Source organism: Rhea americana, unplaced genomic scaffold (genome assembly GCF_003343005.1).
Source record: "Rhea americana isolate MKP2758 unplaced genomic scaffold, rheAme1 scaffold_120, whole genome shotgun sequence".
NCBI lineage: Eukaryota > Metazoa > Chordata > Aves > Rheiformes > Rheidae > Rhea > Rhea americana.
In genome coordinates this window covers 1,885,987-1,901,256 of record NW_028185262.1, presented here as the reverse complement: position 1 = coordinate 1,901,256, position 15,270 = coordinate 1,885,987, and the positions used below count along the sequence as shown (strand labels likewise).

General features: G+C 52.6%; 1 protein-coding gene across 1 annotated transcript in view; it reads left to right on the top strand.

Moving 5' to 3' along the window:
* Positions 1–15,270, top strand: part of PLXNA1 (plexin A1) — a 145,424-nt gene that overhangs the window by 104,670 nt on the left and 25,484 nt on the right. The window contains exons 12-21 of the mRNA XM_085324285.1: positions 1,138–1,289; positions 1,685–1,805; positions 2,195–2,331; positions 2,957–3,124; positions 4,046–4,139; positions 4,696–4,935; positions 5,137–5,280; positions 6,277–6,511; positions 8,324–8,466; positions 14,439–14,695. Of these exons, the coding sequence (XP_085180411.1) occupies positions 1,138–1,289; positions 1,685–1,805; positions 2,195–2,331; positions 2,957–3,124; positions 4,046–4,139; positions 4,696–4,935; positions 5,137–5,280; positions 6,277–6,511; positions 8,324–8,466; positions 14,439–14,695 (1,691 nt within the window). The remainder of the gene's footprint in view (positions 1–1,137; positions 1,290–1,684; positions 1,806–2,194; positions 2,332–2,956; positions 3,125–4,045; positions 4,140–4,695; positions 4,936–5,136; positions 5,281–6,276; positions 6,512–8,323; positions 8,467–14,438; positions 14,696–15,270) is intronic.

The window sequence follows — 15,270 nt, the reverse complement described above, 5'->3', positions numbered from 1 at the left end:
GCAGGCTCAGGCCCCAGGGCTGCAGCAGCCCAGATGGCCACGGAATTGTGCTTGCTTTGTTGTAGGGTGAGTCTGCCCGTGCTGGGTGTTTGGAGRTAGAAAGGGGTGGTTTCTAGTGGAGAGTGTGCATTTACTGAAGAGCCTCCTGTTGGGGCCTGTTGAGGGTTAGGATATACCTCCCAGCGTTAGAGGACCTAGCAGGAGCAGAAGAAGGTTTTGCCTACATCAGAGTGGTCCTTTCTCTYGTGTCAGGATGCACTTCCCTCCCATCTGGCTGGGCTAATCCAACCTTGGTTGCTCTCTTCCTAATCTGCGTCTGGCAGCTGCCTTTTCCCTTACCCTCCTCTCTGCCTTCGTGTTGCCAGTGACCCGACCTCCATCTCCTGTCACCAGCCTAGGTGCACGCAGCTCTGCCATTAATTCTGGTTAGAGCTGCAGGTGTGTGCTGGACCCCGGGGCCAGTGAGATCTGGTGTAAAAATTGCCTGTAATTACCTTGTTAGAGGCAGTGGTGGGCTTGTGCCTCTCTGTTCATCTGTCATCCTGCTGCCTTTTGTCARGCCACACCTGTCCACTTTATCGGGAATCATCCTGCTAAATGAGGCGTGTTGCYGGGGCAGAGGTTTCCCTCCCTCCCTGGCTGGCTTTGGCACAGGTTTTGCTGGGAGCTGGTTGGGGTTAGCAAGACTTGTTTGCCCCCTTCTTCCCTCTGCCTCCCTCACAGTGGGTAGGAGGGAAGGGCTCTCTGCAGAATCACTACTGGTTTTGCAGTGGAGGTGATTTCTCCTTCAGGGACATCTTGGAGCTGGAGACCTCATCCCCAGGTACTTGGGACTTGTCAGAAGGGACAGATCCAGACACTGGAGCACCTGACACCTTGGCATTTATTATAATTGAAGGCTGGGTAAAGAGCTGTTCTTTCCTCACAYGACAGCCTTTTCCCCCATCCTTGCACTTTGGGGTCTTGTGGGAGAGGTGGCTGGAGTCTGGTCTGGTTCACAGTGTAGGCAACAATGTGAATGTCTGCTCTTTGCCACTTGGCAGGGAACTGATTCACCCAGTGCAGTGGTCCTCAGTACTGCAGCCAGCAGACCAAATCACTTTGGTCCTGTTGGTGATGTGCTCTGCTGTCTCCTAGCTGTCGCCTGAAACAGGCCCTAGGCAAGGAGGGACCCGTTTGACCATCACCGGMGAGAACCTGGGCTTGAAGTTTGAAGATGTTCGCTGGGGCGTTCGTGTTGGCAAAGTGATGTGCATCCCCATTGAGAGCGAATACATCAGTGCTGAGCAGTAAGTACCCTGTGAGGGGTGGGCACACGCTGCGTCTGGGAGCTGGGTACTGTGCTCCAAGCTACCTCTGTATCTAGGGGACAGGTGCGTTTGCGCTTGGCCATTGCCCTGGCCACAGAAAACATGGAGCTGACCAGGCTGGACTGGGAGAGGAGCACCAGGCAACTCTACTGGCTCTGGGTGGTGGTGAGGAGCCCAGGGGGGTTTTGGGGAAGATCTCCCCAGGGCTGACAATAACCAACAGCCACCTCCTTGGTTTCTAACTTACCCTGTTGGCTGCTGGGACATTAGCTTGGTGTCAGATCTGTCCTTTATTAAAGGTGGTCCATCCCTACCTTGGTCCAGGGACGGTCTTGGTGCAGGGGCACTGAGGGCTCCTTTCCTGCATCCTTTAGGATTGTGTGTGAAATTGGAGATGCCAGCCCAAGCAAGGTGCATGATGCCCGTGTGGAAGTGTGCATCCGGGACTGCTCCCCCAGCTACAGGGCCATATCACCCAAGAGCTTCACCTTCGTGGTAAGGCTACGCAGGATCTCCAGGCAGAGGGGGAGGTGATGCTGGGCTTTTCGGGGCCAGTATCTCTCTGAGCTGCTGCTAGTTGTGTTGTTTTCCAGATGAGATGGAAAACAGGCCACTTCATCATTATCCCTGGGCAAAGCTGCAGATGCTTTGGGCAGGAACTGGGTCATTCTAGTTGAATTTCTCAGAGGCATTCCCTGCTCTGCCTCCTTGCAGCCCTCTTGGCACTGTCAGCCCTTAGCCTCATGCCCTACTGTTGTCAAACAGCACCCTCTGCTTTGCAGTGAGCAGYTTCCTGGTGTCCCTGTCACCTGCGCAGGTGCTCTGAGACTGGGGTTTTGGTCCTCAGCCTTTCAAACCCCGGGATTRTTGTTTTCCTTTGACAGACGCCCACTTTCTCCCGAGTGATCCCAGCCCGAGGCCCTCTTTCTGGTGGCACATGGATCGCCATCGAAGGAAGCCACCTCAACGCTGGCAGCAACGTCACTGTGACTATTGGGGGACGGCCCTGTGCCTTTTCGTGGTAAGGGACGCTGGGGCATGGAGAGCAGAGGAAGCTGAGAGACAGGCAGCTCTAGAGATGGTGGGACCCACAGATACACTGGTGGCAGGGAGCCTGTGCTGGGGAGCCAGGCACCAAATGAGAAAGCTATCCCCCATTGGCGGCTGGAGGAATTTCTCCCTCCAAAACCTCTTTGTGTCAGAGGCTCCTGGAAGAGCCCGAAGAACGTGGATTTTTCTCTAAAAGCACAAAGCCCTGAGGCATGAAGTGGATAATTTTTAGATTAGGGATGATAATGGAGCGGCTCTTTAAATATTTTCCTGCGGTAATTACTGGTTATCAGCCCTAATCGCTGCTGTTTGCAGCAGCCGCGCAATGGGAACGCTCAGGAGCTGCTCAGCCTTTTCTGGCTGCCTTTTGTTTCGTTTCTTTATTTATTTTTTTCCTCTCTCTTTCCCCCCAGCAGCCTCACAAGGGGAGAGGGAATCAGGATGAGGCAGAGAGCCCAGCCCAGCCCCTTGATGGATTTACTTGCAACCTTGGCAGCCCAGGGCTGCACTGACAGGCTGACTTGTGCCCTGCTGCGTAGCCAGGGATGCCGATCGTCTCCCCAAGTGTTTGATGGTTCTTGCATTTCTGCCCCCAGGAGGAGCGCCCGTGAGATCCGCTGCAGGACACCACCTGGCCAGAGCCCTGGCGGGTCCCCCATCCTCATCAACATCAATCGGGCAGAGCTGAGCAATCCAGAGGTGAAGTACAACTACACAGAGGACCCCACCATCCAGAAGATCGATCCTGAGTGGAGCATCAACAGGTGAATCAAGGGGAATCACAGCTAGCTTGCGGGGGAGTGGAGGGATGCAAGGAGCACTCTTCTCTGCATGGCTCCCCAGGGCTGTTCTGTTCTGTACTCGTCGACACTGCTGCAATAGGAGCTGGGCCATGCTCTGGGGACATCATGAGAGGATTGTAAGGAATGGCTTGGCACCATGTCCCTCCTAACTCCTGACCTGCAGTGCTCAACCTGGCAGGGGGCAAGAGCAGAGAGTGCTTTGGAGCTGCTTAATTTGAGCTTGACATTTGCCAGCGGTGAATAAAATTAAAATATTTCCCATTGGGGGATTTTTAAAATGTTTACATATTTTTCTAAAAGGTTTGAATTGGCTGGAGAAGAGGCAAAGGAATCCATTAAGCACTAGTGCCAAGGGAAACCTTCCCCAGGGTGTTGATGAGGAACGAGCTCCCCAGGAGCATGGCTAAGCTCTCCAGGACTGTGGGCTTTTTAATGCTGAGGGGTGGAGAAAATCCTGCAGGGACCAGCCTGCCCTGTTGTCCACTCCCAACACGGTGGGGAGAGTAGAGAGGACCTGCCCCTAATGACGCTCTCCCATCGCAGACTCTTCTGTTCCTTTAGTTGAAAGACTTGAGAGTTGCTTTCAGACACCAACTGCACGGTGCACAGGCCAGGCAGACAGAGTGGGATGTTTGTGTTATTAGGTAGGGTTTTTATCTCTAGCTGGCCCCCAGGTTAGCTGAGATGATTCAGTGTTAGCAAATGCCAGATCCTGCCAGCTGTGGTGATGTCTGAGTGGAATAAACAGGTCCTGGGGGCAGTAAGGTGCACACAGGCTGGAGCAGATCACAGTTTGGGTGGCGATGACTTGTGCTCCCTTCTCAGAGCTGGGCACCCAGTGCCACAGCTACTTCTCCTAACCTGTCATCTCTGTGCCTCTAGTGGTGGGACACTGCTGACTGTGACTGGCACCAACCTGGCCACCATCAAAGAGCCCAAGATCCGGGCCAAGTACTGCAGCTCTGAAAGGGAAAATGTAAGTGATGCTGGCTGAGGATGGGACTGAGAACTTGGGTCAGAGCATGAGGAGGAGGGATCCTATCCATCTGCAACACAATGTGTAAAACGCATCCTGTACCCCATCAGGCGTGATGTCCTGATGAGATTGTGTCCAGATTGTGCCACTAGAAGAGAGATACCCAGGCAGTGTCCCACTGCAGAGCCTCAGCCCTTGTGCTGCCATGAGAGGTGCTTGAGATCCAAGTATGGAAAAATGATGACAACTTTGTAGAGGTTTGTGGGATCTCTGCAGGACTGTGACAGAAAGATCCAATCTGTAGCAACCTTTCACCTACCATCCCCTCACGCTTCCATTGCGAACAAGAGTCTCTCCTTGCCCCTGGAATGCAGCTACTTCTAGAATAGAATGTGGCACCTGCTGATATAACAGGGCATGGGAAAGGTGAACCAGAGTCTTAAGTCCAGTGTCCAGAGACTGAGCACAGCTGCTGCTTGCAGGAGATCCTTGTGAGGTTAGATGCTGATCTGAGCTGCTAGGAGCCAGGTCTGATCTCCCTCTGTGCCTCCTGCAGAACTGCACCGTCTACAATGACACCACCATGGTGTGCTACGCGCCCTCCATCGATAACCCTGTACGAAGCCCTCCGGAGGTTGGCGACCGCCCAGATGAGATTGGCTTTGTCATGGATAACGTCCAGGCCCTGCTGATTGTCAACACCACCAACTTTGTCTACTACCCAGATCCTGTCTTCGAGCCACTCAGCCCCACGGGGATGCTGGAGCTGAAACCTAGCTCTCCTCTCATTCTCAAGGTAAGGAACCCTGAACTCTCAGCCCCAGCCCTCCTTGGCAGCGTGTGCCGTGTGCCCAGGAGCAGAGGGGTGGGGACATGTCCCTCAATGGAGAGAACTTTTTGTCATGCACTGTGAGAGCATGAATTTGGTCCATGAATAGTATTTCAAACATTCCCTGTTGTATGAGAACCAACAGACTYGTTCCCTGTTCCCTCAAAGGGCAGGAACCTGCTCCCACCGGCTGCTGGTAATTCCCGCTTGAACTACACCGTGCTGATTGGGGACACTCCATGCACCCTGACAGTCTCTGAGACCCAGCTGCTCTGCGAGTCGCCCAACCTCACAGGCCAGCACAAAGTCACGGTAATGCTAATGGGTCAGCTCTCTGGTGTTGAGGGCGGGGAGATGGAAATGCAAGGTTTCTCATGGAAGATGGGACTGTCCCTTCAGTAAAGCATAGCAGCTGGGTGCCCTGTCTTTATACGGGCGCTGCTGCATCCCTCATCTGAGGCTCCCAGTGCCACTGGGCTTTCTCAAATCAGGACTTGTTAGTCTGTGCCTACATAGGAGCAGTCCTTAGGAGCTCTTCTTACTCCCTAGGCATCTCTCTGCCTAATTACGTGTTTGGTAGGACCAAATACTTCCTCCCCTCCCTGGCATGCTCAGTCTGGCATTACTATGCCCTGGGTGGCCCTGGTTGTCCCTGCCAGAAACCTCCCTTCCCTGCTGGGTGCCAAGACAGAGCTGGTGCCAAGGCATCTGGGGTTTCCCTCCCCTTCCCCCCAGTCCCGGCTTGTGCTGTAAGTAAGACTCTTTGTTTATCAGGTTGTAGCACAGCAGTACTAGCACTCCAGGTCTGCCCGGCTTCGTGCAGTTGAAAGGGACCTGGAACAGTCCCCCCAGGCTCCCCATCCGTCAGGGAACTCGCTTTACATCCCATCTGTTATTGTAATGTTGTTTGAATGAGACATCAAGCTCTGCCTGCTCGGTGCATGCCTCAGCGGCGCAGCAGCCTGTGTTCTGCAACCCATTAAAATGTGCCGTGCTGCTCCGGACAAGCTCCCGGTGTGGCAGCTTCTGGCGTTTGGCCCCGCACTTGCTGCCATCTCCCCTCACAGGCCYGCTGTCACCTTGCTGGGTCGTATCAGGTGGACTGTGATATTTCTCTGGGCTCTGCTGCAGCTCAGTGAGGCTCTAGGGGACATCCTGCATTTTTCCCGTCCCTCCSCTGGGCTTGAAAACCTCCCCTGATTCCCAGCGTATGTGAGAGAGCTGCCCCGTGCCCTGTGTTTTGTCAGCAAGACACGTGCCCCCTGCCTGGGCACTGAGACGAGACCCTTTTTCTTCTGCATGGCTCAGATTAAGGCTGGAGGATTCGAGTTCTCCCCAGGGACGTTGCAGATCTACTCAGACAGCTTGCTGACACTGCCCGCCATCATTGGGATCGGTAGTGGTGGCGGTCTGCTCCTCCTCATCATCATCATAGTCCTCATTGCCTACAAACGCAAGTCCCGGGATGCTGACCGTACCCTGAAGCGCCTCCAGCTGCAGATGGACAACCTTGAGTCCCGGGTGGCCTTGGAGTGCAAAGAAGGTGGGTGAGCTTTGGCCCCTCCGCTGGTGGCACACTGAGGCCAGCTGGCCCTCRGCCCTGGAGTTGAGGGCCTTGTATCGGCTTTGGAGGGCAGCTAGGGAGGCCATGGGCACCCATGTCCCGTGAGATGCCATGTGTGACTTTGAGGGCTCCCCTGTTCAGCTCTCCCCTCCTTACCTCCACACCCCATGCCTATAGGGGCATCCCCCCATCTTGGTGCTAAGGAATGGGCCGTCACAGGAGGAATGGGCCAGTGTGCATGTCACGCAGGTCCTGCATTGCATGCAGTTGTCCCTTATCCATTTCGATTAGCAGTTTCCTGTTTCCCATCTCCACCCTCCTCCTGCTCAGTCCCTCYCTAAGCTGTGCGCTTCAAGTTCTGTAGGGCAGGGCCTTCTTGATTTCAGGGTTTCTTTCCTCACACTTTCCAAGATCTGCACATTAGTGGATTGGTTAATCTCTTGTACCACCCTGAGCCTTTGTGTGCTCTCCCCCTTTTTCCTGCTGCTATTCAGAGAGGGAACAGGAGCGGCCCAAGCTGTGTTATCAGAGGAAGCTAATTCATTTTGGGTGGGATTTGAGGATTTTCCAGTTAAGGAATTCTCCTTCATTTCTCCAAATGTGAGAAAAGGAAAGAAGGAGGGTAGAGAGGGCTGTGTACAAGCAGGCAGTTGGTCTCTCATTATATGACAGACCGATGCTGTGAAATTGGACAGAATTCCTTGTACGATCCTGCTGATAAAACTAGTTGTCCGTTATCCCCTGGAGCTGGCTCCTGAGGCCCTGACCCTGCCAACCACAACCAGCCCAGAGGCTGTGCAAGGAACAGGCATCTAAAGCAAGATAATAATAAAGAGAAAGAAATAAAACCTCTTTGCTTTACCAAATCCCTATCCCCAATATGCATGTGGATGGCAATAGTGACAGGGYGAGGGGAGGGAGCTCGTGGAGGGGATGGTGTCTCATCTTCCACAGCTGACAGATAAAAGGATCTGCTTTTAATTAAAAGGAACAATCTCTTCCCTGCCTTTTCTCTTTTCTAGTCCCACTAGTTACAGATAAGATAGCACGCCTTTCAAGCTGACGGTTTGTTTTTTCTCATCAGGCTGACGAGCCTGCAGTCCTCTGCCTTGCTTTCAGCTCCCTTTAAAGTGCTGTTAATTTGATTTTTCTGAGGGTTTTCTCTCCCCACCCCTTTCCCTGGTGCATCTCTAGGACTTCTATCCCATCAGGTTTTCCCTGTAGGTGCAATTAAAGGTTCAGGACCTTCCCCCCATTCCTTTCTCCTGGGAGCCGCAAATGTGTCTGCTCTGATCAGGAGATGCTGGGCTGGGTGTGTTCAGAGCTACTCTGGAGTATTATTTAGGTCAAAATGAAATGAGAACATTCCTGTGGTTTAAGCTAATGCTTTCTCTAGAAACTATGGCTGTGCTCAAGCCTTGCCAGTCCCAGCTGCCCACAGGATCTTTGGGATCCTGAGAGAGGGGTATTCAAGTCCTTGGGACCTGGCAGCAGGACTTGGTGGTGCTGTTCTCAGTTCTGCCACCTGATTTACCACCTGATCTCCCCTCTCTGCTGCTCAGTTTCTCCATCTGTAAAATAGGGACAGTGATACTAGCCTGGCTGGGGGAGGGGTGGGGGGATGTGAAGCTGATTCACACCAGGAAATTGCCTTGAGGGTCATCTATCTCAGGTGCCACGGAGAGCAGCGAAGGCTGGGTGGTAGTGCTGGGCATGGAGGAGCTGAAAGCAAAGGTCAAGCATGGCTGGGACTTAAAGCCCTGTTACTTAATTCTTCTTTTTCCCCGCTAGCCTTTGCTGAACTGCAGACTGACATTAACGAACTGACCAACGACCTGGATGGGGCTGGTATCCCCTTCCTGGATTATCGCACCTACGCCATGCGGGTTCTCTTTCCGGGAATAGAAGACCACCCTGTGCTGAAGGAGATGGAGGTGTGGTAACGTGTGTCTGTCTCTCTCTCTGTCATATTTCATGTTGGGGATGTGACTCTGGGATGCCTGCCCTGGAAAGGAGAGGTTATGTGGAGTGGTGCTGCTCGTCTCCCTCCATGGCAGCTTTTTCTCTCCTTGGTTGTGTTGGGTGGTGCTGCTCRTCTCCCTCCATGGCAGGTTGCTCTCTCCTTTGAGCAAGGGAGAAGGATGTCCTTCATGTGAATTGGTYCACACAGCAACCTTCAACATTATGGGAATTTGGGCCTTCCCTATCCCATGTGTTCAGAAGTGCCACCTCCCTCTCTTGAGCTGCTAAGAAGGATCTGAGCTTCATGGACCCTGTCTCCCTCGGTCATGAAAGCCCCTTGTCAGTGCTGAGTACTGCAGCACCTGAGGATGATACAGGAGGAAGTATGCCCACAAGAGTTTACCAGGAGGAACGCAGCCTGGCAATGGCAGGCAGAAATATCCTGTTCCCATATCTGAGCTCTTCTAGATACAGGGAGTGAGCMCACCCTAAGGCACTGGAGAGGGCAAATAGCAGGGAACAGAGAGGTGGAGTGTTTTGGGGATGTTGGGTAAAAATAACAAAGAAAGGCAATTCCTGGGCTGTCTGTGCTTGCAAGGCCTTCTGGTAGGCTGTTGCCTTGCAGCAGACATTGAGGGAACCTAGAGGCTGCAGTACTGGGAATATACAGCCGAAATTGTCTTGTGCAGGTGGAGGTGCTGGTGGAGCCCACCTGGCCTCTCTGGTCTGCGTTGCTGGGAGTGCTGGACTTCCGTCCTGGCTTGCTTTGTGGTGGTGAGGTCCTTCTGGAAGGACATTTCTCTGGGGGCTTTCCCCAGGTGCTGGTCAAAGGTGTGTCTGGGTGGTGAGAGGAGAGCCCCGGCCTCTCTGACTCTGTCCTACCCTTCCTGTCTCCGTGTGGCTGTAGCTTTTGGTTTCCTAGGCCAATGTGTGCCATCCCCTTCCCTTGCCGAGAGCACTGGCCCTTCGCTACCACCCTGAGCAGGGCATTGCTTTTCAGTCTCAAAGCACCGTGACACCCAGYGATACCTTTTCCTGGGGCTGTGCAAATCCAGTTTGTATAGCCCGCTGGGCTGGTGCCTGCAGCCCATCTGCAGGAGCTGAAGCAGGCAGTGCTTGCTCAGAGCTGCAGCATGGAGGCAAAGCCTGTGGCTCCTGCCAGCATGGGCATAGTGGTTTAGGGACATCTTGCTGCCCTTAGGCTGTCTCGTYGTCCAGCAAGTGGGCTTGGATGCTGACCTGTTCTTCCAGGTCCATGGCAGAAAGCATCTTGCCATGTGCCAGCCAATGTGAGTGCAGGCTGGCCGCCAAAYGATTGCTGTGCTCTCTGACATTAGTATCAATATTTATATTAATATCATTGCTGCTGTCATTTTCTACGGCACTTGCTTTATTCAATTGGGTTTGTTTGATGCCTGACCAGCCACTTATTTCCAGCAGACTTGTCCAACATCATCTGCTTCCCTGGCTTTGTTTCCCCTGTGCAGAACCCACCCGTGCTGTCCTTCCTCTGCTCCCCAAACCAGTTCCCCCTCCTCGCCTGGCCTCCCCATGTCTGTTTAATTTAGTGCATGCAAGTGCACAGCAGTTGGCTTTTTGTTTGCTGGGATAGTGAGGCCGCCCTTGATTGGAGAGGTGAGGAGGGGTGACCTTAGCTTCCCCTTGCTGCTGACCTGGCACAGTAATTAATGTCGACGTGGGCTTCACAATGTATTTAGGAGAAGTAATCAGCCCTGGTGCAAGATGCATGGTTACAGATTACAATACAACAAGCTCTTACCAACTGCGAGTGCACATGCTGATGTTGTAAGCTAGCGTAGCTAAAGCGAGGGGATCTAGCCCTCTGCCTGGCCTGTTCCTGTAGTCTAATCTCAGCTGTGGAGGCCATGGGGACCCTGTTTCCATGGATTTCCCTTTGCAGACAAGGCTTGCAAGCGGCTCAAGCGGTACCTSTGGTGTGATGGCCAGGGACTAGTGCCCTGGGTGTGAGAATAGCCCTCCTCTAGGTATAGATCTTCCTGTCCATGCCAGGTTTTAACCTCAGCTCTGCTTTTGCTCTTAAGTTTTTTCCCCAAAGGGCAAGGGGGRGGTACCGACCGTGAACCTTGCTACSGCAGAGCCTGGCCTTTGGGACCAGAGCTGATGTTGCTGTGCTGGTTCTCCATGCTAAYCTGTCCAGGGAGGACACCCTGGTGAATCTACCTGTCTGGGCCAAACTTAGCTCTGCCTCCCCTCTGGAGAGCYGTGTCCACATTACCTCTTTGAGAGACTGGGACCTGGAGGTAGCGTGAGTGAGGCTGGGGTTTCAGTTCTGCGTGATAGCTAACTTCCCTATGGAGAAGTGCAAGGGCTACTGCTGTGGGATCCAGCTGCTCTCCGAAGTTTCTGCTTTCCTCCAGTCTMGGGGCAGATGCTTGGCTCCTGTGAAGCATGGGCAGATTGAGGATTTGCTACCGCCTCCTCCTCCTCCTTCCCTGCAGTCAAAATTCCTGGGTAGCGTTTTGGGCCAGCACTGCGGAGGCTGCTGGCTGGCCGCACTCACAATCGGTCTGCGCTTGCTTCCGGCAGCTCCGCAGGGACCAGCTTTGCGGGAGCTCCAGCAGAAGGGAGTGAGAGCTCRTACAGAGCTCCGTGTAAGGAGCATGGTAGAGGGAGGAGGAGCAGGAAACCTTTTCTGATACGGGATCTTCTCCCAAGGGGAAAAGAGTGGAAACAATATCAAACTAGATGTGGCAGAGCCCTGGAGAGGAAATTACAGTGGAGTAATTTTGCATTGGCCATAGGAGTGCAGGGGGCTGGGCAGAAGTTTGTGGGTTTATCCCACTTCCAGCTCTCCAAATTCAAAACATCCCTGTAGAGAAAGTATACAGGCTCAGCCTTGTCTGGGAAACAAAGGGTTAAAGTTGTGAAGGAGCAAAMAAAGCCCAAAAGAGATTAAATAAGGCAACTACAGTTGTGTAAGCTTCATATAATTTAATCAGGTTTGCTTTTATTTGTCTCTTTACTCAGAATGTAACATTAGCTATTGCAAGTGACGGGAGGGAAACAGCACTCGCTCAGGCAGACGCTAATCCGCAGCCAAGTATTAAACCRTCATTACCAGCTCCCTTTCTCTTTAGGTTTGTGGGGGGGAGGTTCGTTGCTTTGTGAGAATTTAAGCCTGATTAAATATTTAATTCAGTATTGTTCATTTATTTCTGCTAATGATCAGCAAGTTAAACACGGAGCCCCAGCCAGGCAGGGAGGCAGCGTGTCTGCGTGTGCGTGTGGGGGGTGAGCTCAGGCGTTGCCGGCGCCGAGCCTGCTCGTCCTGCCTGTGATGGATATTTTGCCTCCTCTCGCGTTGCCTGTCAAGGCCCCGATAAGAACACTTCTGTCGGACAGGACCAGTTCCCCAGCTTATCGAGCTCTGGCTGCTCCGCTCGCTGGGAAGGCAGCTCTGATCGGATCGTGCCATCTGATCCCTGCGTCTCCGGAGGACAGCGCTCGTTCTGTTCAGCAGGCGCGTTTGTGCTGCCGGTGCTGCACCGCTCCGTGCGAGTGGTGGCTTGCTCCTTTGTCCTCTGCTCACCGTTGGGTGCTGAAGGGAGAAAGCCCTTCCCAACCCTCCTCTACATGGCCTTGACCATCCCTGATGTAAGCATGGGAGTGCCTAGGTGTCGGGRTGCAGAGCTCTGAAACACTCCAGTCCTCATTCTTCCAGGCTTTTCCAGTGGATCTGGAATGTCTCCAGGACAGCCATGGTGCTGGAGCCRGCTCTGCCAGCACAAGTGTACCAAGAGTGTCTTCAGAGCCAAAGAAGCCTCCAGGGTCCTTGTGGATGGGGACAGCCTGTGCTGCCAGGGCACTGCTGCTCCTGGTGTTGGGGCTTGTGTTCCTGTGCTGCGCTCACCTGGCTCTTGCGATGTGAAATGCCTTTGCAGTGGGGACGCGCTCAGTTAATACAGGAGCAGGCAGTCTGATAGTTTGATCCCCAGAGGTTTAAGACAGGGCAGGGAACTATTRATGCTGCTTAACCTCAGGTGCTGGAGTCAGCAGTGTCGATGCATCAAGATCTCCATGTAGTGAGGAGTGAGAGACTGCTGGAGAAGGTAACTTAAAGCACTTACGTTCCTAACAGGACATTATCCTCTGAGCTGTGTTAGAGTAGGTGAAGCTGTGTACTTGCTCATGTGGGGTCCATGGGAAGAACCCCAAAGGCAGAGAGTTGTCATGGACCCATCTCCCTCTGGGGACACCTCAGTGCAGTAGGACTCCGTCCCCCAGATACTTTCTGTCTGTGAGGGTGCTGGTGACGGTGCACTCTTCACTGTGACCCTTGGGTCCATGCTGTGGAAATGCAGAAACAACAAGGTGACAAGGACTGAGTGGGAATTATTATTATTATTATTTATTATTACTACTACTGTTGTTTTTGGTCCTGTGGGAATCATCAGCTGTTTGGAAGGGAGAAGTCACAACAGTGAGGAATTTCTCTGAACTAAAGAAAGACAATCCAAAGTTTTGATTGAAGTAAAATGATTTGATGTGTCAAAACCCTGTTCTTCATTTTGAGTTGATGTTTTGAAATGAAAAGTGTTGTTTTGTCTCCAAATATCGACATGAAATGAAATTTTTCACTTACTCTCCCAATCAGGAAGGCAAGGGGAAAAAAATCATTAAAATTGACATTTTACCACAGCGAGTCTTTTATTCAGAGGAAACCATCTTTTCTAATGGGAAAACGTGATGTGTAAAAAATGTTCATTTCTGATAAGAACTTTGGTCACTGCTGACCAGAGCTGGGCTAATGAAGGCAGTGTAGAGATGAAAGGATCCCAGTCCAGTCCCTGCCAGGCAGTGCAGAACCAAGTACATCCTGAAATACAACCTCGGCCGTCTCAGAAGTAAGGGTGATATTTCAGTCTGTGTCTAGAGTGGTGGAGACCCAGATTTCCATTACTGCTTGTTTCTCTGTCTGAAATCCATACCCCAAAACCAGACAGTTGTGCTGTCTGCACAGCTCAGTATTTTGGCCTTACTTGCTTTATGAGTGGTAAAAAGGGGCAAGTGCTCAGTCTGCAGTATCTGAAGGGCACATTGCAGGGTCTTGGATGAGACTTGACCTTCTTGTTAGTTGAAATAGAAAATTGTATTTTTTTTCTTCTCAGAGATGAAGTGTTACATGTGAGAGAAGTGCATGTGTGTGGTGTGTGCATGCACGCATCTTAGGGGAAGAGTCTTTGTATGCAAGTGTGTACACGGTAGTTCCGTGAGACTGTGCTGCTTGGCACTTAGCATGGGTTATACATTAGGTAATGCTTCTGGAAGAAAGTGAAGCTGTTTACTAAAGAGGGAGCTTAATAGTACAGAGAGAGTAAATCCAGCTTCTTTTTTACACTTTTTCATACCCCTAGAGAAACAGTATTCAGAGACTTTGTGGGGCAGCAGATTTAAAGCTCTCTGTAGAAAGTGCCTCTAAAGACAACATAGAATGAACTGTGGTGCTCACTGTGGCAAGGTCCCCGGGAGGTTGCCTGGGACGGGGAGGAAGGGCTGTGCCTTGCCAGCCTTTGCTAGCACCTCCCTTTCCATGGAAGGGACCTGAACCTTCATCTCTGTGACATGAGGCAGCTGTTAAGCGACCGGGGTAGAAGACCAAGACTGTCTCCACAGATTGGAGAGACTGGGCATGCTGGCTCCCCCTGGCGATAATTCCCCCATGTCCTGAAGCACCCATGGCAGCTGCTGCTGGAGGATGCTGTGGGAATATCTGATGTATTGATTGGTATTTCTGGATTCCCTATGGTGTATTTTGTGATGTCTTGGCAGGGCATGTCCAGATAGGTGTTTCTAAGTTCACCATGTTGTTGCAGGAGGAGAGTGAGTCCAGGTCTTGTGAGGCTCAGCCACCACCATCTCATTGCCCTTGTGCTTATCAACTGACTTTGCTCTATCCTTGCAGGTACAGGCAAATGTGGAGAAGTCCTTGACCCTCTTTGGGCAGCTTTTGAACAAGAAACACTTCCTGTTGACCTTCATTCGCACGCTGGAAGCACAGCGGAGCTTCTCCATGCGGGACCGCGGCAACGTGGCCTCCCTCATCATGACAGCACTGCAGGGAGAGATGGAGTATGCCACGGGAGTGCTGAAGCAGCTCCTCTCCGACCTTATTGAGAAGAACCTGGAGAGTAAGAACCACCCCAAGTTGCTCTTGAGGAGGTGAGTGTCCATCCAGGAGGCACAGGGTGCTGTGGGAAGGTGGGCAGTGGGGGACAGAGACAACTGCCTTACAGTGCAACCAGTCTGTCCACTGGTGTCATTATGGGTCTCCTGTAGTTCCTCCAGACTGGCTTCTTCAAGCCAAATCTGCTAGCTGGTGTGTGCATGGCTAACCCTGTTTGTGCATGCACACAGATTGGGCTCCTTTAGGGGTGCAGTTGGTGATGCTAGTGTTGGCTGTGGCAGCATCTGCTGCGTTGGACCCATGGTAAAGCATTTTCTTGCCTCTATGCAAGTGATACTTAGCGATGCTGTAGAACGAAGCAGGGGTGTGGGGACCCGGACCACCCTGTCCGGCCACGWGGATGCGCAGGTGCAGCGCTGGTGAGGTTTTTGCTCCAGTTTGGCCCATATGGGTCCACRCAGGCTCAGGAGGTGGCAGCGACGGCTCTGCGGCTGATGGCTGCGTGGGCTGGAGCGGGGGAGATGCTGGCTGGTGTCAGACACTGCAGCGAGGCAGCGCCTGTCACTGCAGCAACGCTGCTGCCTGCGTTCCCCTCTCCAGGTGATTGCGT